This window comes from Vigna angularis, chromosome 1 (genome assembly GCF_016808095.1).
Source record: "Vigna angularis cultivar LongXiaoDou No.4 chromosome 1, ASM1680809v1, whole genome shotgun sequence".
In the NCBI taxonomy this organism is placed as follows: domain Eukaryota; kingdom Viridiplantae; phylum Streptophyta; class Magnoliopsida; order Fabales; family Fabaceae; genus Vigna; species Vigna angularis.
Window position 1 is genome coordinate 20,291,887 of NC_068970.1, and position 23,136 is coordinate 20,315,022.

A 23,136-nucleotide genomic window follows, 5' to 3' on the forward strand; every position below is an offset into this window, starting at 1 on the left:
GACGAATCTCGTATCGCACCCATCAACCTTAATCGAACCACAAGAACGTGGGAAACCCAATTTCAAATGGAATGAAACCCTACATCTAAAGTTGCAGAAGAAATCAGATGATCGAACAGAAAAACCCTCAAATCTTCAGAACAACTGAAACCCTAATCGCAATCTTAGAAGAGGAAGAGGATTACGCCCTGAATCAAAACCTGCAGAACAGGAAATCAAAATCATCTACCCAAAACGTGTCGCCGCACCACGAGAAAGGAGGAACTCTACCAGGCCCAGAGAAAGAAAGGACGCCTCCCTGAGTCGCGTCATCGCCTCCCTTAGTAGCACCATCTCCTCCCTACAACTTTTAAACATAACCAGCAAATAAAGAGGGAAAGAAGAAGAACGTTCAACACGTAATAAAATATTTTGACGTATTAATTTTTTTTTAATTTATGAAATTTCATGTCATCACTGCCAGTATATTTATTTTAATAAAATATCCATCTCAGCATATCCACCTCAGCACATTTTAACGCCGTTTGTGACAACTTAACGGTTAGGACAAAATTGGCTCAATTTTACAAATATTTGGACTCAATTAATATATTTTACAAATATATAGACTCAATTGAGACAGTTAAAAAAATGAAGACCGAACTGAGATTTCCATACAAAAAATAGGACCAAGGGAGGGTTTAAGCCTTTAAAATTTATTTTTTTAGGTCTTTACATGTAAATTAATAAAAAAAATTAGTTCTAAAAGAAGATTATAAATTACAAAAACTCAACTATTGTTGCCTTTAATTTAAAAAAAAAATATAGTTAAAGAAATATAAGAATATTTCAAAAATATAAAACATAAAAAGAAAAGGAGGGACGGAGAGAGTAAATCAATTAGAAATTATACATTATCATGAATTTTATTTAAAAATTGTTATATAATAATAATAGTATGAATTTTAGTTATTAAATTTAATAAGTACAATCGTCAATATTAAATAATTTATTTATTTATATATTTATAAAAGTACCAACTTAATAATATTAAGTGCTCTATTAATCCTTAAGAAATAAACATTTTTTATTTGAAATATTTCCTTTTCTATGAACATAATTAAGTTTATTAAATTATTAGATTCAACGGTTATATGAAACTTAGATTTTAAAACTTTTCATATATACGGGTACAGAACTTTTAGAAACAGAAAATCATCAAAACATTGTATATAATACGTTTTTATTGAAAAATTACAAGACTTCGATTTTATCAATGAAAATGTTTCATTTAAGTTTTTTTTATGTTTTCCACACAAATTAAAACTTAAAAAACTTATAAAATTATATATATATATATATATATATATATATATATATATATATATATATATATATATATAGTATTTTAAAAAAAGTAGAATACTTAAAATAACTCATTTTTACACTAGGAAAACTAGCATCGAAGCATTCGAAGGAAGTTTGGATTGTGTAAATTGTGTCAGATAAGCATGAAACTAGGCTTTTTCAGCAACAAAAATTAAAAACATGAAACGAGGCTATATTATCATTATTTTATGAGTTAAGTTATTGATACAATATATTTATAGCGATTTTGTCAAATGTCTATTGAATTTTTTTAATCAACATTTTTTTTCTTAAATGTTACCAAATAAATAGCAGCATTTTTGTGATACAAAATTATTAAATGCGGAGTCAATTTTTCTCATTATTTGATATGATTACGCAGAGTTACTGTGTCTGATTTGTTCTGAAATTACTACACAACATAACTGAAAAGGCAATAAGATTCGGTACATTTTTCAGTCAATGGCTTGCTATGTAATTTGGTAAGGCTTCTCTTGCTATATATAAAACCACCCTCTTCAAGCCCTCTCCCTGGCTTTGTTAAAACCACCACAGAGAAGCGAAAAGAAGAAAGAAAGTTAAACAGCTAGAAAGAGAGAGAGAATGGCAGCTTCTTTCTGCGTTAATGAGAGAAAGGTATGTGTGAGATGGGTGGAGAAATATTTCAAAGATTGCCTCTGCAATATGAAGGATGAAATCTCGTTCGGTTTGGGTCTCACAAGTCTAGTATTCTGGGGAGTAGCTGAAATTCCTCAAATAATAACCATTTTTCGTACTAAGAAAAGCCATGGAGTATCCCTCATCTTTCTCCTCACTTGGGTCGCTGGGTTAGCCAACAATTTTCATTCTTTTTTTATTTTCCTTTCATTCACTTTCTGTAACTAACTTTTTCACTTTGTATTTTCTAACCAAATCAACATGACTAATTATATGTGATTCAGGGATATATGCAATTTGACTGGTTGCCTTCTCGAACCAGCTACTGTGAGTGATTCTTAACCATGTATATGCACTCTTAAAATTTGTTTGAGCATGATGGTGGTCCTACAAAAGATAGACACAAAACCCTGACTTACAACTGGCTGGCATTAGTCTCTCTTTAATAATCAATTTCGTGTTTTCTTACTTTAATTTCATGTTATTGTTGGCTAACGTTCTTCTTCTTTTTCTTCTGGAACGATTGATGGGGGCAGCTGCCAACACAGTATTACACAGCTCTGGTAAATTAATTGCTAGCTGTCAATTTTTTGCTGCATCTTCTTTACTTTGTTGTTCGTGTTGAATTAATCGTTTTCTGTCGTTAGTTGATCTTAGAATCCTTTTATTAAAACTGCATGGTGATGAATATCATCTTTAGTATCTATTTTTTGAAACCATGATAATAATTTAGGAAGAATGTGTGAAAGGATTTGAAGGTCTGTTTAGTGCTGGACACGTGTCAGCTGTTTGGCCCCAAACCAATATCGCTGGCTTCACTTGATTGGTGCTGTGATCTGGCGCAGCCTATTAATACTGCCAAATCGGCCTTCAATAGCTTCATTTTATTTTGAAATCATTTATTATTTCTCTTTCTTTTCTTATGACAGGATTTCACATTTTACCATGTATTTGCAAAAGCAGTTTTTTCATTTGAAAATAACTATAAAATGAAAGTTTAAATAAAGTAGAAGTTCGTCGATTGTATAAACAAGGAAGATGATATTTTGACATTAGAAAGCATTTGTGTGACATTATCTTTTACTATTTTCTATTTTCTTTTTATTTTTAACAAATATAAAGGCTTATTCCTTTATTAATGTTTAACTCTACAGTGAAATGTAAGATAGCTATTTTTCGAAAAAAGTGGTCTTTTACAACCCCTATAAGAATTTAGTCAGTATTTTCTTTTGTAAAGTTGCTTTTTGATTATAAAAATTCTTTTACTAATTCTTTTTTACTTTAAAGAAAATAATTTTGGTTTAACTTCTACTGTAGCTATGTAGCGTGCCCGTAGTTAAATCTCATTATGATAATTCTTCGTTTTAACCAACGAAAACTGCAATTTTGATCTTATTAATGAGCAGTGAAAGTTGTGTTTCACAGCTTTACACAATCACTACGATCGTATTACTTCTGCTAATCATATATTACGACTACATAAGCAATTGGTACAAACGTCCTCAGAAGCTCAACCACAAAAGGGTACAATTACAAATTCTCAGATTCCTTCTCGTCGATTAATGAAATGAGCAATTCACAAAACTTTGTTCTGTGGCTCGTTGAAGGGGTAATTATCAACATACCTTGTTATTTTGTAGGATGAAGAAGATGAGAGAAAACCATTGAAGGCACCGAAGCCAGCCTACGACTCTGGAATTCCAATACCAAACGGCACACGCAAAGCAGTACCTAGACAGGAGCACTATTATATGTACGCATATAGTTTCTTCCCAGTATTATGCATAGTGTGCACTGTAAACGCTATTCCTTTTATCTCGGTTACAAAAATCTTCATGGGGACGTAATCAACTGAAGTGTAATTTTTCGAATTGAATTGGATTAATTAATTGTGCAGGTCAGCAAGATCATTGGCTGGAAGTGGCACTCCACCCTGGGGAACTTACATGAGAGCTGCTAAAAGTGGTCCTTCAACCATGGAATCCATAGATGCCTCTTCTTCCGAGGATGATGAAGCTTATCCTCCAATCAAGGCAAGGCCAATCCAACGTCCTGCAGTTGTGAGTTCTTCAACTGTTTAACATGAAGCCAGCTTTATTATATTTGCATAATCAGATAACGACACACAAATAAAAGCACTTTTGCTCCGAAAGTTACCTCTTTATATTCCTTAAATTTGTCTTTCACGCTTATTGTGGTCGAAATGGCACACTGATTGTTACTAATAATACCGTTGACATTTCAACTTTACCCTTAACCCATTATTCCCATACAGTTAGTCTTCCATATTTTGTTGTCATCGTATACTAATACACATACTATAATACTATAGTTGTTAATTAAACAGTGTACGTTTCAGGGAAGTTATGGTACATTTCTAGCAGCTGCTGTTAGTTTGCCTCTCAAGGCTAATGCTTTGAGGGAAGGGTACATGAGATTTGCTGGAAGAAAACTTTTGCAGGTGCGACTCTGGTGCCTTAATAATTCACAGTCACCATTTTGTTTGGTGTTATTTTTGCTTTACATAACTAATGTTCATAGGAATACGAGACACATAGTACATTGGGTCAATGCTTGGGATGGCTCATGGCTGGTATCTATATAAGTGGTCGGCTTCCTCAAATATGGTTGAATGTAAGTATCAAAATAAACCATGCATTTTTTCTTTCTTGGGTTTCATCTATATTCATTTTCAGTTTGATTACACTGTTTATACACGCTTTGTTGTTACTGATGTTGTTGTCTTAAATTGATGATTATTCAGATTAAAAGAGGCAGTGTGGAGGTACTAATAATACTCAGAATCTTCATCTCTTGCTATCATATTAAAATTGTATTTCAATATTTTTATGTATACTTTCCCTTTTCTTTCATACCAACAGGGCTTAAATCCTTTCATGTTCGTCTTTGCATTGGTAGCTAACGTCACTTACGTGGGAAGGTTCCAAACTCCATACCCTGCTGCCCATAGATTTGCGTCCAATTATTTATATTCTTCAAATTAAGCGAAATAAAATGATAACTCTAATAACACTTTTTGATGCAGTATTCTTGTGAGAACTACAGAAATGCAAAGCATCAAAGCTAACATGCCATGGTTATTGGATGCAGTATTGTGCGTGGCATTGGACCTTTTCGTATCCTATACACGTAGTTCTCCATGCAGATTGTTATTTCTATTGGATTGATATATATAACTGTAATTTATTTACTTTTAAAGAAAGTGAGATTATAATAAAAACCTTAACAATATGACAGATAATAATGCAGTACATCTACTATAGATACTTTCGAAGGAGAGAAGGAAAAGGAGACAACTACGAAGAAGAAAGAGCTGCATCAGCTTGAGTTTTGTGGCTAGTTGTGCGGTGGCTGTTTGATGTTGAATTGAAAAACTAATGGGACGTTAAAAAGATTGATCTACAATTACACTTACTACTGTGCAACACTTTCAAGAGAGAAATATTTGTCATATATATGTATGGTATATGGGAAATTAGTAGCTTGTTTACTTTTTGAAGACATGACAAGGGTTACTTTGAAATTATGTTCTTATCCAATGACTAACAAAGCTAGTGAAATTATGGGAAATTAAGACTATGGCAGTTCTTAAAGAAAAGAAAATATTTTAATACAAATTTTTAGATAATATTTTGATACAATACGCATTATTTATTTTATTGGATTATTATTTAATTGTTATTGTACTGATGTATTCTAAATTAAATGATAAAATAACACGTATACAATATTAAAATATTGTAAAAAATATCTGTATTAACATAGATCACAAGTTGTTCACACTTAACTCTTTCTTTACAACTCTCGTATACGTCTAATAAAATATGCTTGAAGTGTTTTGTTTATCCAATGACAAATGATTATTCAATTCATTTATTCCATGTATTTTTGTTTTTATAACCGAATAAGTAAGTTGTTGTACACTATCAACTGAATAATCAGGAGGTATTTACAAAGATTAGATTGTTTCAATACCAGCATTTATAAACAAATAGTTATATTTTTATAATTGATTATAATCGAAATTAGTTTTCATTTGAATAAATTTTGATGAAAAAATTGATTTTAAAACAATTAATTTTGCTTGGATATAACAAAAAAATCGATTTATCCTAAAATTTATGAAAACATTTTCATATTCAAGAAAATAATTTCATTCAACAGACTTCTCTCGGTGAGCGAACTCATTATTATCATTTTGAAGGGATGTAGAGTCAATGAATTGATCACTATAACTATGCAAAGAAAAAAATAACCTTATCCCACAGAACCTGAATATATTTCAATAATAATGCACAGTTACCGTATTGAAAGCCAAAAAGAAATGTAGCTTCAGTTTCATTCAGCACCAGATTAAACATAAAATACAATATATATATATATATATATATATATATATATATATATATATATATATATATATATATATATATATATATATATATATATATATATATTATTACCCTGATTACAAAGAAATCTTGAAACTTACAAAATCCGAGAAAAACATTTTCATTTAGAAAACTGTGTCGTTTTTTAATCCCTTTTCCAATCCTTTCTGTTTCTGGGTTTGTGCTTTCGCATACATTGGGTGATCAACGCGCATGAATAGAGGAATTCAATAAAGCATAATTTACACGTTAAAACCATATTTTTAGGAGATGTGGAAGTAGGTAGTGTTCTTGTAGGGTTTAAAGATATACTAACACTTTTCGTTCTTCTTGTTGCTTAATTTTCTTTTTTCTGTGATTCTTTTCTCTTTGGTCTATCGGATTGATATATGTGAAAGACACTTTAAATTTAAATTTAAGTTAGTGTTCGATTAAAATAAAACTCAATAAATTTAAAAATATTTAATGTTTTACTTACACATTGTATTTATAAATATTTGAATGTGTTAGATTCCATTAAAAACACACTCAAATTAGTGGGATCCATATGTCAAGGAGGGAGTGAGCGTTTCAGTTAGTGGAAAACAAGTGGCTGTGAAAAACAGGTGGCTGCATGTCTTCCTTCTTCTCCAAACTGCTGAAACCATTTTATCCTCCTTCTCTCTAAAATCCCCATCTTCTCTCTAAGAAAATCCCACTTTTTCTTCTTCTGATCACCTCTCAGGCACCGTTTGAACACTTCCGGCATCAAGAGCTTTCATTTAAATCGATCGGTTTGTGATTCTTAGTCGGTGAGTTTCTTTCTCTTTAGCACGTTCGTTTAGTCTCGCATGCAACCCTCTATTTCTGGTCGCCTGAGTGAATTGTATAATTCTGAGTGTTTCTGGTTTTCTGTTTGGTTCAGTACTCCCAAAACGTGATTGTCGAACGTTAAGTCTTTGGTAGTGGGAGCTCTATTCTGCCTCGTTGAGCGTTCGGTTACGTATAGAGGTAAGGGGAGCTTATATAATTTGATTAAATTCTTGTTTTGAACGTTGGTATGTTTGCATGATAAGTTGTTTGATTATTTGATGAGTATGAAATATACGTGTACTGCTTCTTTGGATGTGTGGAATGGATGACTCATACATGTTGTGAACTGAGTTGAGATAGTGCTTGATATTCAAACTATAGAATTCTGAGTAAAGGTGATAGTATGGTCGAGCGTCATTAGCGAGCGTTCGGTTCTTCTTAGGAGGGCATGGTCTTAACTGATTTCTCATGCTTTAGGGATAGTGTCTAAGAGTCTTTCTGTAATACTATATAGGATTAGGTAAACTGTGACCGAGAGTTCGTATTAACCGTTCTGTTTTCCTTTTAGCGTCCGTCTATACTAAGCTTTTTGTCTAGAAAGAATTTCATTAATGAAGATCGTTTTATAATATTAGATATATGTAAATGAGTGTTCGGCCTAAGTGTAGTCCTTCTTTAGTTTTCCTAAACAGTTTAGTTAACGTATTTTATACTACTTAAAGTCGTAGACGTTATCGTATTTTTCATTAAAAATAAGCGTGGGGCAATTGTATATACATATATATATATATATATATATATAGTCATTCGTTTTATGTGCTCGGTCTTGGACCAAGCGTTCGATCTCAGTAGTGCTCATTCCTGATAAGTACTTGGTCTTGGACCAGCGCTCGTTCAATAGTGTTCGGTTTCTACAGGGCTCAGTCTTAAACCAAGCGCAGGGTCTTATTTTCTGTAATCTATTATTACAATTTTAGAATAAGAGTCTTCAGCCAAAATCGATGACGTTCGTTATTTCATAATTTCTCATTAGTATTAGTATTAGGTGTCAAAGAGTGTTGGTTTTTAAAAGGTGTTCGGCCTAGAGTCTTAGTACTCGGCCTAAGCTTCGTGGCGTCCGGTTTGAACTCTTAGAGGTCTGTTTATTGAAGTGGATAAGTAGCGCTCAGTTATGTTAATTTTTAAGAAATGTTATTCCAGTCGTACTTACGCTATGATGAGAGAATGTGGTCGTATTTTAGTTGAATGTATTAATGATGAAGTATGAGAAAATTTGAAATGCGATGTGAATGAAATAGTTTGATTATGAACGAGTATTCCAGGGAGGAATATCTCAGAAAGTGGTTATTGGTTGGTAAAGTATGAATGTGGGCAAAGCTTAGCGGGCGTTCATCCTGATATTCCATGATTACTCGTTCTCATGTAGAGAGGAGTAAGTCATGTGTGGGAATGGCAGGAGGTCCTAGTCCATAAGGTTAACTTGGACGGAACGGATCAACCTCGGGTGGCAGCTGTTGAGGGTATCCCAATTACTACATCACCCGGGTGCACGAACGTAGTAGCTACACAAGATTCATACAGTCCAGACAGTTAGAGTCTAGTGGTCGTTCTTTGCATGTTATGGTGTATGAATTATGATGTGGTTGTTGTTGATTGAATCATGAACGTTGTATGTTGTTATCACATTAATCAAATTACATAAGCTTACCGTGTTTATCATTTAGTTTGTGTTGTGCGTCCTGTCGTTACCCTGTTGCAATGATCATCCGTGTGGATGTAAGCAGAAGGAGAAGAGGTGTTGGAAGAAGTATTGGAAGATGTGGCGGAAGTGAAGGCCGAACCTTAGGAACGTTCAGTCTGTTGTTAGCTTTACCTTTTGGAAAGACCGTTCGGTATAAGTTATTTTTGTACACCATTCGGTCTAGTGGTAGCTAGCGTACGGTTTTAAATTTCCTGCTGATTGTAAGGTCGTTCGGCCGTAATTGTATCTCGCTAAGTGTTAAACTGATCTGTAGTATTGTTAATATGTGATTATTCTCGTATATGGTTTTACACTATATTTTTGGGCTGTTACAGAATCAATCTTTTATCTTAATAATAAGCAGCCCAATTACCTTTTAATTTTATTAAACATAATAATCTTATAAATAATTACTAAATTTGTTTTTCTTTTAATATCAATTGACTTGGAACAGTCTGATCTCTTTATTCGTCGTTCGATCTCTCATTTCTCATTTCATGTGATATGTATAGATAATAAAATAGAAATATGTGAAATTAATTAGTATACCTAAGTATGATCATTATTAAACAAACAAATATTATTTATATAAAAACTCTGATTTGATTCTTATCGGTGAAATTAGAAGTCTTTATTAATGACAACATCAAAGTAGTGATCAACTTCACAAACCTACATTTAAATTTATAAAAAAAGTTAAAAGCTTATTTATAATAGATAAAAAGTAAAAAATGAATAAATTATTATTATAACAACCTTTATACTTAATATGTTATTCAATTTTGTTGTAAATATTGTTAAATGTTTATTTGTGAATCACATTTCTAGTTATAGTGAATATATTTCTAGTTGTAGAGGGAATATATTTCCATCTTCATTTAAAATGAAAATCTTCAATATTTATGTTCTAATTCTAGAAATTGCAATAACACTTTACATACTGATATATGCATCTAAAAAAATTGGCACACGTTTGTTAAAAAATAATCTATTTGGAAGGATGTTTACAAGAAAAATATCTCAATGCTACATGTCACCAGTAATGTACTTCTCTTTGACTTAGTTTCATCCTATTATATTATATAACTTGTTATATTTTACATTTATTTAAAAATATGTATATGTTTAATAAATGACCCATCACTTTATATTAATCCTCTCAATTAAAAAAGAAACTTGAAATCTTTGGTCGTTATTAACTTTATTAATGAAATTATATATATAGACTTATTTTCTCACGTCCACACCGTCTAAACATGTTCACCTCAATCTAAAAAAAGAAACTGCATTCATTATTTTTAAATAAAATTAAGATTAAATATTTCAAAATACTATAACTAAATTGAAAACAATTATTAGATAAAATATTAAACAATTGTTTACTTTTCATTTTTAAATTTGAATACAAAATTTTATAACGAGTTATCAAAAATAAATAAAGAAACGAATACTTAACCCACCACAAGAAAAAGCATATTTACCTTCAAACAAAATTTATTAGTAAGAAAAAAATCGTTAATAAAGCAAAATTATTGAATTATATGCAATTACATTTTTTTTTCTTTTTCTTTCTCTTATTTCTCTTTGAATGTCATTCGTTGCCGCCACTTCTTTTTATGAGATATAAAAATTGAAATAAATATAGCAGGACATTTAAAATGTCCTAACCTTTTACAAGATCAACCTTTTTATAAGATTACAGAAACATTACATAATTAAATACTATTACGTTGTTTTGAGCATTTCATATAAGCTTCCCAACCTTACTTAAGTGTATGTTTAATCTTGATCTTCTTGACTTTTATTCCTTTTTCATAAGTTTCACTAATTGCATGCTCATTATCGTTGTTGCTTATTGTTATTGTCATTTATTTTATTTATAACACATTTCTGTAAAATTTTGTGAAATATTTGGAGCCCCTTTTGATGAATTCACTGTCGAGTTCTATCCTGCCAAGGTCCATGCTAACAAATTGGGTTATTGTATCGAGCTCCATACTGCTGAGGTTCCATGCTGCTGGGCATCTATGTTGTTAGGCTGATATACTGTCAAATTAACAACGAATTTATTGATGAATTTTTCAAAAAATCAATTACTAATTGATTAATAATAAAATTTCATAGAGTTAAATTATTAATAGACTAAGTGATGGATCTTACAAAAATTATTATCTGCAAATTTGCAAAAAATTTACCATGACATGATCAAAGCTTATTAAATAGAAACTTTGATACTCATTTTATCGACGAAAATATTCTTCATTAATAAAAAAATTTTATTACCAAATAATTTTACCAATGAATTCAATAATAAAAATATTTGTAAGTAAATAAAATCCTAAAATCTATCAATAAATTCTGATAATAATTTTTATTTTCTCATTAAATTATTTTATTGGTAATATGGTAATTATTTTTATAGTGACACTACATAGGCTTCATTATTACCCTAATAGTAATAAATCAGTTTTTATATGTTTTTTGTAAGCACATTAAACTTTGGTTTTTGAACAATATATTTACTAAATTTCAAAAATCATATTTATATTACAACTAAATAATAACATAATATATTTTTAACCATAAACGTGAAATTAAGTTTGATTACATATTTTATCACTCTAACTGTTATCGTTTTATAAAATTTTATTTTATCTTTCTTCATATTTTAACATTAATATTTTCAATTATCACAAACTTATGAATCCGTCAAAATTATAATAAAGTTATAAAATGCTATAAAGATAACTAAAACTACGTTTTTTTTTCTTATTTTGTATAAAATATAATTATTTTAATCTCATTTTATTTTTATTAATATTTTAGAACACTTCATTACTCAATTACATGTAATTAGCTTTAGAAAGTATTTTAATTTTAAAAAAAAAGATATGAGAAGACAAATAAAAAAATATTTTAAAGGTTAAATTTAAATCTTACCTTATTTGAATGATAAAAAAAATCATCCTAATAACTCTGTCTCTTTTTTCTCTTAATTAACACGGACTGTAAAGTTCTTCGTCATCAAGATACAAAGATAACAAATTCATCTCAAAAAAATTTCGGCCCAGTTCATATACACGGTAATTCTTAGACTCCCTCAACCAAGGCATGAAAAACCAAGAGAGAATAAAAAACATATGAATATTAGGTTACATTTTTTTATATACAAAATAAAAAGAGTATGAAACTTAGGAGGCTAAAAATAGAATTAATAAAAAAAAACAAAATATTTAACTCCATTAAACAGTTTGTTTGAATTTTAAATTTTATCGAATGTTTACTATATTTTAATATATTATATGTTTAGAGTTTAAGCATAGAAAATATATTATTTAACAATTTGATTATAGATTTTAGGTTTAATGGTTCTGTAAGTCCTTATTTTAGTCCGGAATCTCAATTAAGTTCCCTTTCTTTTTGGTGTCTCAATTGTATCCTTGTTTTTGTAAATTGGAGCAATTAGAGACTTGTCGTCAAATTCAACAAACGACTGTTTAATTGTGCATTACGTGGTACAGAGAGTGTTTTTGCTAATCACACGTGGAATTAAAAAAAAAAATTGTATTAAAAAATATGAAAGCTATAAAATATTATTATTCCAACATTTTTCTACTCCAACCTAGTACCCTACCCTTCTAAAACCTAAATTACTTTATCTTATACACGGGGCCACCCAATACTAGATAACCATTTCCTATTTCTCTTTTCAACAAAGAATTTTAGCATTCTAGTACACTTACGTCCCTCCACCTCTCTCCAACTCTCCTTCTTTCTAATTAAATTTCTTTTTCTCTCCGAAAGCCAAACCTATTCCCAGTACTTCTCTCACGTCTTGCTCCATTTAAACATGAACCCCTCCACACATCAATCCAATTTTGTTTCTTCCCTAGGCAGACCGAATTGATCAATGTTTCTACTTCTCCTCCTCCAACCTTTTTCTACTTCCCCAGACAGTATAATTGGTTTTGTTGATTTGTTGTATTATGGTGGGTGTTTTCTTCCTCATACCTCTCTTCTCCGTTTTGGAATTGTGAAAATGCTGAAGGTGCGGGAGCACCAGGTGGCGGGTCACATGGCAAAGAACGACGTTCTGGGTCCGCTGGTGGACGATTCTGGAAAGTTCTACACGCCACTGCAGGAACATGACAGGGGCTCCGCCGAGCTCTCCTTCTACACCTCCCTCGCCGTCCCACCCTCCATCTGCCCCTTCTTCCTAGCATTCCACGGCACCGCCGTCGTCCCCGCCTCCGACGGCTCCGGCCCCCACACCCACCTTCTCCTCTAGGACCTTATCGCCCCCTACACCAAACCCTCCGTCATGGACGTCAAAATCGGCTCCCGAACCTGGCACCTTGGTCACTTTGAAGACTACATCGCCAAATGCCTCAGCAAAGACAGAACCACCTCAACCATCCCCCTCAGCTTCCGACTCACCGGCTTCAAGGACTCCCTCTCCTATTTGGAACCTTCCAGAACCTTCCTCCAGACTCTCTTCGCCGAGGGTGTCGCCCTGGTCCTCCGCAAATTCGTCTCCTCCTCCAACTTTGACGATTCCCGTTCCAACCCCGATTGCGACTTTGCGGCAGAGGTTTTCGACGCCGTCTTGGAGCGGTTGGTGGAGCTGAAGGCGTGGTTTGAGGTTCAAACTCTATCATTTCTATTCATGTTCTGTTCTGGTGGTGTATGAGAAGGAGAAGGGGAACATGGATGATTGAAGTGGGAATCGTAATAAGTTCCCCCCTGTGCACTTTCCCAAAAGCTCATTTAACATATGTGCTTTCATATTGAGATTACCGACGATCATAAGTCGTCGGTAATGTATAAAATCTGTCGATAATTAGCATTTACTGACGGCTTACCGACGGCCAACATATCATCGGTAAAAACGTTGTCAGTAAACTTTACTGACGGATCTTTCGTCCGTCGGTAATTACCGAAGGCTTTTGGCCGTCAGTAAAGCCTTCGGTAAATCCGTCGGTAAATGTCGCGACCTGATTCATCTTCTTCCTCTTACTTCGTCGCTGTGTCAATTTGTTTTTTCATTTACACGAACTCCGCCACCAAAACGGCATCACGCGAGTAACAAACTAGTTTCCAAAGTATCAAACAACCAATTTATTTTCAATAGTTAAAATCATAGGGAATCATGGAGAGTTTTTCTGCAATTATCAGATTTGTAAGAGAAATGTTCCTAATCGTAAAAATGTGGTGGAGAGAACGGTGGTAGAGGGCAGCGATGGTGGAGAGAACGGTGGTAGAGGACAGCGGTGGTGGAGGACAGCGGTGGTGGAGGGCAGCGACAGTGGAGAGCAGCGGTGGTGGAGAGCAGCGGTGGTGGAGGGCAGCGGTGGTGGAGGGCAGCGGCGGTGGAGGGCAGCGGCGGTGGAGAGTAGTGACGGTGGAGAGCAACGATAGGAAGAAGTATTAGACTGAGATAAAGAGAAATGAGAGGAGAAATGAGTGTTTGCCACATATATTGGCACTGGATGCGAAGCTGGTCTCGAAAAATTCCGCTTTTTTACCGACGGTCAGAGGCCTTCGGTAAATCAGTCGGTAATGTCGTCCAGCGAAATAATGGGCGGGAAAATTCCCGCTCTTTTTACCGACGGCCAAAAGCCTTCGGTAAATCCGTCGGTAATGTGCATGTCACTTACCGACGGCCAAAAGCTTTCGGTAAATCCGTCGGTAATGTGCATGTCACTTACCAATGACCTTACTTAAGGGTTTTGACCGTCGGTAAAAAAGATAAAAAAACACCGTCGGTAATTCCGTCGGAAATTAAGATATATCGACGGATATTGATCCGTCGGTAATATTAATATTTTTTGTAGTTTTAATACAAAATTCTTTTTTAATTCCACGTGTTATTAGTGAAAACATTGTCCATGCCACGTAACACACAATGTTCACTACCCATGCCACGTAACGCACAATTAAACTGTTGTTAGTTGAATTTGACGACAGGCCTTTAATTGCTCCAATTTTACAAAAACAAGGATCCAATTGAGACGCCAAAAAAACAGGGAACTTAATTGAGATTCCGAACCAAAATAAGGACCTACAGAAACATTAAACCTAGATTTTAACATAATTTATAAATATGAGAGAAAACTAAAGTTATTAACATTAACAATTTTTTGTATTAAAAATATAATATTTAATAATTTTACAATGGCAAAAAAATTTTGAAAATTCTGTTGAATCAAATTTAAATTTTATGTTTGATTGTAATAAATTTTTAATAACAAAATAAAAAATTTTAGAACTAGGGAGTTTGGAGCAGATCGTACGGCGCCCACAGAACGTCCAAAGGGCAAGGCATCTTTGCATCGAGCCTGACCCAAGGCTTCCCCTTCCCACTCCAATGCAGCAGACTCACGGGCCCGGGATGCAGTTCCCGGCAAAGCCCACGAAAATTGTCCCCGCCGAGTCCGTGCTGATTCCAACGGCGATCCACCGCCGCAATCCTTCCGGCGAAGACGAGCAGGAATGGCGGAAGCGACCCGAGCTCGTAGATCCGCATCCTCTTCTGCAACTCCATCCACTCTTCGATGACTGTTGTGTAGTCCCCGGCCCGCCACCGCTGTAGGTCGATCACCATAACGCCGGTGTTGAAGTAGCACGGCCGCTTCCTGTTCGAGAAGGAGAGCGATAGCGAGGGGTTGGCCCAGAATGAGGGCGTGAAGTAGGTCGAGAAGTTGGCGGAACAATACTCCGGCGCGGCTAGGACCTCCGTGTCGCTGAGCGGCGTGGAGGCGAGTTTGGCGATGTCGTCAACAAGGATTAAGTCGGAATCAAGGTATACGACTCTGACGACGCAGTGAGGGAGGAGGTCTGCAAGGTAACTTCGCGCATAATTGAGGGGCGTGTCCAGCGCGGAGCGTATGGAGGTGGAGATGAGGCGCGAAACCGCGATGTCGTCGAAGGGATAAATTTGGAAATTCAAATAAGGAAAGGAATTAGTTAGTGTTTGGTTTAGGGTAGTGAAGGAGGAAGGTTTGGAAGCTGCGGAGAGGAAGTGGAAGATCACGTTTTCTGGGCATGAGCTGTGTTGGAGCACGGAGAGGATTGCCGCCATGGATCCTCGGATGTATGCCACGTCCAGGGTCATTGCCACGTGGACTGCATTCCTGGGGCACGTGTCATTCGGGTGGTGCTGCAGGGTGTTGCATGTGGGGGAGTTATAGAACTTTGGAGCTTCTTTAAAACGTTGTTGGGTGGTATTCTGGGAGAAGACGACGGTGGTATATTGAGATTTAAAGATGAAGAAGAAGAAGAAGGAGAATGTGAAGCTACGTGCCATTTGACAACAAAATGGAATTCGTTCTTAACATGACAGAAAGATATTGCTTCCCTATAAAAATGTTTGGACTTGTGTGGGATTGTTCCACTTTCAGCTCCGCTTTTGACAAAGAATGAGCTGTCTTAAAATTATTTTTTCTCTTTCATCTTATTTAAGATTACACTACTCTAATATTTATTTACTTTTTCCATATTGGAAAACAAAAGTAAATTCAAGCTTTATTTAGATTGTTATCTTATATTGTTTTCCTTTCTCATTAATTTGGCAGACAAAGCTACAGTTAGTTAAATTATAAAGCCAAAGTTAGATTTGTTAAAGTCAATTATTGTGGTAATGAAAGGGAATATTCATATAATTTTATGAAATTCCATTATTAAAATTTCTAAAAATAAATAAAATAATTTATTTTGTTAATGAAAATCACTTTCCCATGAACTAAACAAAGTTAAAGTATGATGGGAGGAGACTTAATGTAGGGAAACAACTCTCTGTATATATTATAGAAAACCGAAAAAGACAATTTTAATATTAGTTTACAGCTGAAACATTTTAAGTTGAAGAAAACAACATATTAAAGATAAAAACACGACACATTATATTTTATTTTATTTTATTCAAATCAACATTATCAAAGTAATCAAACAATTGTTGATAGAAAAATAAGTTTTCATGCATAAAGCAAGAGCCAAAATATAAATAAAAATGTAAAACAAAATTAATGTAAATTTGCACCTCAAGTCTACGTCATACATACTCAACAAATACGGAATTTTTGTTTGGTAAAAATTAAAAACCTTCAAACAATCTTTTTTAGATAAACTACAAACTATTTTCGAACATCTTTTTACGGACAAAATTATAAATCTCTCTTGAACCATTTTTTCTTGACAAAACTATACATTCTTCTTATAAAAACAGTAACATTTTCATACAATTTTTTGTAGACAAATCTGTAAATCTTTTCACACAAACTTTTATGGACAAAACTATAAATCTTTTCCTACAATTTTTTTGTGAAATTAGATCCAACTCTCCAATAACCATCAAAGTTTTATATTAAAGTTTTATATTAGTTAATGGAGTGTAGTTTGGTTCAAGTCAAGTTAATTTTAGTTTAATTAAATTTTTAATTAATTTTATATCTCTGTTCTTTTTATTTATATATATATATATATATATATATATATATATATATATTTATATTTATATCTCTGTTCTTTATATACATATATATATATATATATATATATATATATATATATATTTATATTTATGTGACCAATATAGTTTTTCGTACTCTTAAAATATATTTTTATGAAAAGTTTACTTTTGATTTTCTCTTTTGTCAATACTAGAATTAAAGAAAAACATTTCTTGTTTCTTGGGTCCAAGTCAAGATTAAACTTCCTTCGGTTCTTTATCAATATGATGGATGATAATGTTAATTTTTACTATTATTTTAGTCATATCTTATTAACAAAATTAATATTCTCTAGTTTGTAACCTTCTTAATTCTCAATTTTATATTATTTTTGTAAATAATTACATTTAGGGTTACATTAATCCAATTATATTACTAATCCTCATTTTTTGTGTCTAGTTTAGTGATAAGAAGCTTTGCATCCAAAAAAGTTGGCAACTCATAAAAGTAAAAAGAACAACATAAATAAAAGATCATGAAGTCATCTGGCACTAAGCGCCACCTCCTTATCGTTGAGTGCCAGCATCATAGAGACAACCTGGTCATATTCATCCACCATTAAGCGACAGAAAAACAGTGTTGAGCGCAATTTTGTTCACAAAAGTAGTCGTTAAGCGCAATTATGCAGATGACACAGTTTTAACATAAAACAACACTACTTTGATGCTTGATAATTCTTTCAGAATTCAAAATTTGGAAGATTTAACTTTTTTTCTTAGTCTCGAGGTGGTAAAGAGTGCAAAAGAAATACATCTATGTCAATGTGAGTACACTTTAGATTTGCTGCATGAAGCTGGAATACTTGCTTCTGCGCTTGTTCCCACTCCCATGAGCTTCTCCAAACTCCCCTTTACCAATCCTGCATATAGCTTCTTCACAATCCCATGTTCTATAAAGGACTTATTAGCAAACTTATATATTTAACCAATACACGTCTAGATATAACATGTGTTGTACATAATCTCAACCAACATGTTTCTACCCCTACCATTGTTCAGCATCAAGCTTCTTTTCAAATCCTCATATACTTAAACAAAGTCTTAGTGATGGTATCATTTTAAGTGTTGATAATGAAATCAATATTAATGGTTTTAGTGTCACTAATTGGACTGGTTGCCTTGAAACTAGGAAATCATTAACATAATATATTGTCTAAATTGGTCACTCTCCCATAGCTTGGAGATCAAAGAAACAAAACACTTTTAGCAAAAGTTCCTCTAAATCCCAATATAGAGCCTTAGCATCCACAACATGTAAACTACAGTGATTCATTACTTTATCGATGATCTTCACATCAGTCATCCTTAACTAGTGAATCTTTATGTGATAACTTATCTGTCATTCAAAATTGTTTTAGACCTTGTGTTCCACAAGCAGACAAAACATATTGAGATAAATTGTCATATAGTAAGAGAAAATCTCCAACAAGATATCATGAAATACATACACACTAATACTCTCACAAAAACATTGTCTTCTTCCATCTTTCATCTTCTTCATTCCAAACTGGAAATGCTTTTTTTTATAGAAAAATAAAACTCATATAAAAAAAATGACATTATTAAGTATTTAATGTCTATGCATTTTTTTTCAATATTAAAGATTGAGAAAGAAATTATAATTATGTAAATGTCAAATAAAAATAAAAAATTATAAAAAAACATAAAAATTATTGAATGTGTGTATTATAAGTAATTATAAAAGAACATACCAAATAAAATTTAATATAAATTTGTTAAATTAGCTAAATAAATCAAAAGGGTTTTAATAATTTAAATGTAAGATGACATATATGAATGTGAAAATTTTCTATTAAAATAAAAAATATTTCAAACAATTAAAAAAAACATGTGCATTTCACGTTCCTAGTTGCCGATACTATTTTGTTATTGTCTATCATAAAAATAAGGAATAAAGTATAAAGAAAAACGTTGGATAATAATTTATTTCCCTTTTTTTCTATATCAACTGCTGTAACTCACACATAACAAGACATGGCGGAAAAGAAAAAAAAATTGAAAAGAAAATGACATATTTGAATTAATAAACTTCAACAGCTCATATTTAAATATGTTGTCATTTGACATCATTTTCTCAAAGACTGAAAAAATATATAATTTTCAACGATTAAATTCATCCCATCTAGCACAGCTGGTGATGGATCTCTTGGACTTGGACTTTGGACTCGTTGATTGGTATTGGGTGAGGGACACTCCCATTTCCCACCCCTTCCAAAAACACATTCCCTCAAGGTTTAAATATTTTACAAAATATAAAATAAATTAAAAAAATAAAAATAATGTTACCCAAGTAAATCTCACGTGCCCTTTCGAAAGGTTACTTCATGTTTCGTGGAAGCAATTTTGTACAATATGTCAACACGTGCTACATATGGCAAAGCTGATCGATTGGAAATTACCAGAAATGACTTAAGTGGGAACTTGATGCATACCAAACAAGGATTATCCTATATTTGACTAATAGAATTAAGAAGGAAAATTGAATTGTTAAATTACATACAATTAAAAACCGATATTGTTTCATGACCGGCTCTGGCCGCCAAGACGGCCGGAAAAGTCACCTCTACTCAAAAGTGCTTATTTCACCGTCTCAATTTTCTTTCCTTCTATTCATTTTAAAATAAATAACACTTCGAAATATAATTATTATCTAACACTCAAACGCGTATTTTGGGTATGGCATTTGGAGAAAGCAACATTTTTTTACATATATTAAATATTTTGGACCGACACCTTTCATAATGGCATCATTTTCAATTTCTCCTTCTGTTTTCTTTATTGACTTCTTAGAGAGCAGTAGGATTTGTTTGGTATCGTGAGACATAAAGTTAACAAACTTCTTAGTAAAAAATTATTAATTCTACTCGTTCTATTAGTTGATTCGTACCTGAGCTCTACATTTTTGTTTCCTCTTGAGATACTAAGCGGAAGTTTAAAATACGAAAGTCAAAATATGGAAGTTAAAATAGCATGGACTAATGGTCTCAATGAACAAATACCAAACTTGCCTCATGCTAAGTATTATGTATATATGTAGGAAACTTGCCTAATAGTACCATTTTATCACAATTTTAATAACATGTATATTTATTTATATTTAAATAGTTTTTTTTTTTCATATTTTTACTTTTTAATATTTTTATTTATAATTTATTTTTTATTCATATGAAACTATTTGATTTTTAATTTCAAATATTCAATTGCATAACTTTCATTTACTAGCTGATACAAAAAAAAATTATCTTTTTTACTATTTTTTTTCTTTAAATTTTTGTTCTACTTGGAAAAAAATTTGTTAATTTTCTTTCGTTATCTATTAAAGATTCCATTACTTTGATATTTGGAAAGTTCTTTCATATATTTTAGGTACTTTCCTAAACATATGATCACTTTTATTTTTTTAATATTTTAATTTGTTATTTATTTTTATAATGTAAAATATTATTTTTTATGATTGTTTACATGATTATTTTCATTTTTAACTCATTTTCATAGTATAATTTTATAACTACGTGTAAAGAAATTTTATTTACTCTAATATAATAATTTAATGTTATTATTATGAATCTTATTTATTATCATCTAACACATAACTTCAAAAAAAGAAGTATATATGTCTAAATTTAAATTGTTATTAGTTTAATTACTTTTGTGATTTTGTTCAAGTTGTATATTATAATTTTTATTAGTATAATAAAATAGATTTCACTAGAATTTGGAGAAAGAAAGTATACTTTTTTAAGCTTGAATATTTTGTTTTATTTTTAAAACAAATTCAAAAATATTTTTAACTTTATCAACTTTGTTTCATTACATTTTTTATTAAATTAATAAATATTTTGATTGTCATAAAATTTTATTTATATATAATTATGTAATATTTTATATAATTCTTTCACTTATATCTAATTATTATTTGATAATCTGATTTAAAGTGTATAAAATTATAATTTCTTTATAAATATTTAATATTGAGTGAAAAGAATACATAATTTTATTGTTGAATATTTCATAATAATATGTTTAATATGTCGTGATTTTTTTAAAATTAATTAATTAATATTAAAAATATAAAAGAAAAAAATATAAGATATGAGTATAATATATCAATATAAAAATACAGATGATATAAAAATTTTACTTTAAAAGTTAAAATGCAATAATGAAATTTATTTCCACTCCACTCTTATCCTAATTTATAAGCATTTAACGTGTGTACATTTTATAGTTGGCTTAATTACTTGTTTCTTTCCATTTGATTGCAAAGTTTCAAGTTGGTGTTTAACTTTTTTCAATTGCTTAACTTATGATAAATGATATCAATTATCTTCTTTTCAAAAACAAAATTACAAATAATATGTTCTTTTTTTAATTTTTTTAATTCATTGTTTTTTTTTTGTGATTTTTCTTTTTGGAAGATTTTTATTGTCCACGTGTGACATCCATTAATAATGTCACATGGCAGGATAATGTCACATGGCAGGATAATGTCATGTACTAGTGTTAGTGTCAAGTGTCATTATCTTATCCTAATTTTTTTTAAAATGAAACAATATTGCTCCTCTTCAAATAGACCAAATTTATAATAATATTTTTATTAAAAATGACATTTTAATATATTATATTATTGTATATTTTTAATTCATGTTTTCTTAATCTATATTTTTTATAAGATTAAAACTAACTAAGTATAAATGTTATTACTTAATTGATTGTTCTACACCAAGAGCATACTTCATCTTCATGTTCACTGCATTCACTACTATCCTGACAATATAGTTGAAATTCAATGTCCCCATAAATATTGAACAATCTCCTAAGATAAATTGTCTCAAACCTTTTCCAGTCATACATATCTACCTCCTATTCTTGATATGGTGACTAAAAATGAGAGATATTTGATACAACTTTTGCTTCTCAGTTGAGGTTTCTCGTGCTTTCTTGAAAAGTCTCTTTCTTATATTGTTACTTTGTCAAATTATTCATTCAATTTTAAGATCATAAAATAATTTATTAATCAAAGTATTGCCTCTGGGTTAATAGATAAACGTTTATTTATATAAAAAAATTAAACTATATATGGAGTTTGATATATTTTTTTGTTATTATTGATAAAGCTCTCAATCAGTCCTTATGTGTTAGTTACATCTCTCTTGATGATCAAATTGATGACCTCAAACCACTCTCTCAAAGATGCTTTTGTCTTTCCCGTGATCAACTCAATGTTATTGAATCTTTTTAATAACCTTGAGTTTAAGGGGTATTGTTAGAGAATATTAGAGGAATATATTTGTTTAGTCTTTTCTGTTTCTCTCTCCATTCTGTTTAATTTACGTGTTATATTTCTATTAAGATGATAAGCATTTTGTTAGTGATAGACTGACTCATGTTGTATGTCACTTAGCTAAGTATATTTATAAATACAAGTCTGAATTATGACAACAATAAAGCTTTCCTCGTATTCTTGGTTAAATTTTTTAACAATTTCAAGTTTCGGATTTAGTTAAAGTAAGTTAATTCACATAAAACGAGTTAATAAGTTTGATCATTCTTGCACAATCGAGTGTTTGCAAATTTAAAAGTTTACCTGTTAGTCCGCATAATTTTAAGAAAAATATTAATAATTTGTTTTATAATTTATTAATTTTAAATTTGAGCCT

At 31.4% G+C, this 23,136-nt stretch overlaps 2 protein-coding genes and 1 pseudogene across 2 annotated transcripts; 2 read left to right on the forward strand and 1 right to left on the reverse strand.

Moving 5' to 3' along the window:
* The first annotated feature begins 1,827 nt into the window (after positions 1 to 1,827).
* Positions 1,828 to 5,666, forward strand: LOC108333432 (uncharacterized). The gene is made up of 12 exons (XM_017568869.2): positions 1,828 to 2,174; positions 2,289 to 2,331; positions 2,541 to 2,567; positions 3,430 to 3,528; positions 3,645 to 3,757; positions 3,902 to 4,064; positions 4,364 to 4,465; positions 4,546 to 4,638; positions 4,769 to 4,789; positions 4,887 to 4,945; positions 5,051 to 5,141; positions 5,263 to 5,666. The coding sequence occupies exons 1-12, from the start codon at positions 1,951 to 1,953 to the stop codon at positions 5,350 to 5,352; spliced, it is 1,125 nt and encodes a 374-aa protein (XP_017424358.1). The 5' UTR covers positions 1,828 to 1,950; the 3' UTR covers positions 5,353 to 5,666.
* Positions 5,667 to 12,988: 7,322 nt separating this feature from the next.
* On the forward strand, positions 12,989 to 13,667 carry LOC108328861 (inositol polyphosphate multikinase beta-like; annotated as a pseudogene).
* A 1,444-nt stretch (positions 13,668 to 15,111) lies between these two features.
* Positions 15,112 to 16,654, reverse strand: LOC108328852 (probable galacturonosyltransferase-like 1). The gene has a single exon (XM_017562741.2). The coding sequence runs from the start codon at positions 16,253 to 16,255 to the stop codon at positions 15,218 to 15,220; it is 1,038 nt and encodes a 345-aa protein (XP_017418230.2). The 5' UTR covers positions 16,256 to 16,654; the 3' UTR covers positions 15,112 to 15,217.
* Positions 16,655 to 23,136: the final 6,482 nt, after the last annotated feature.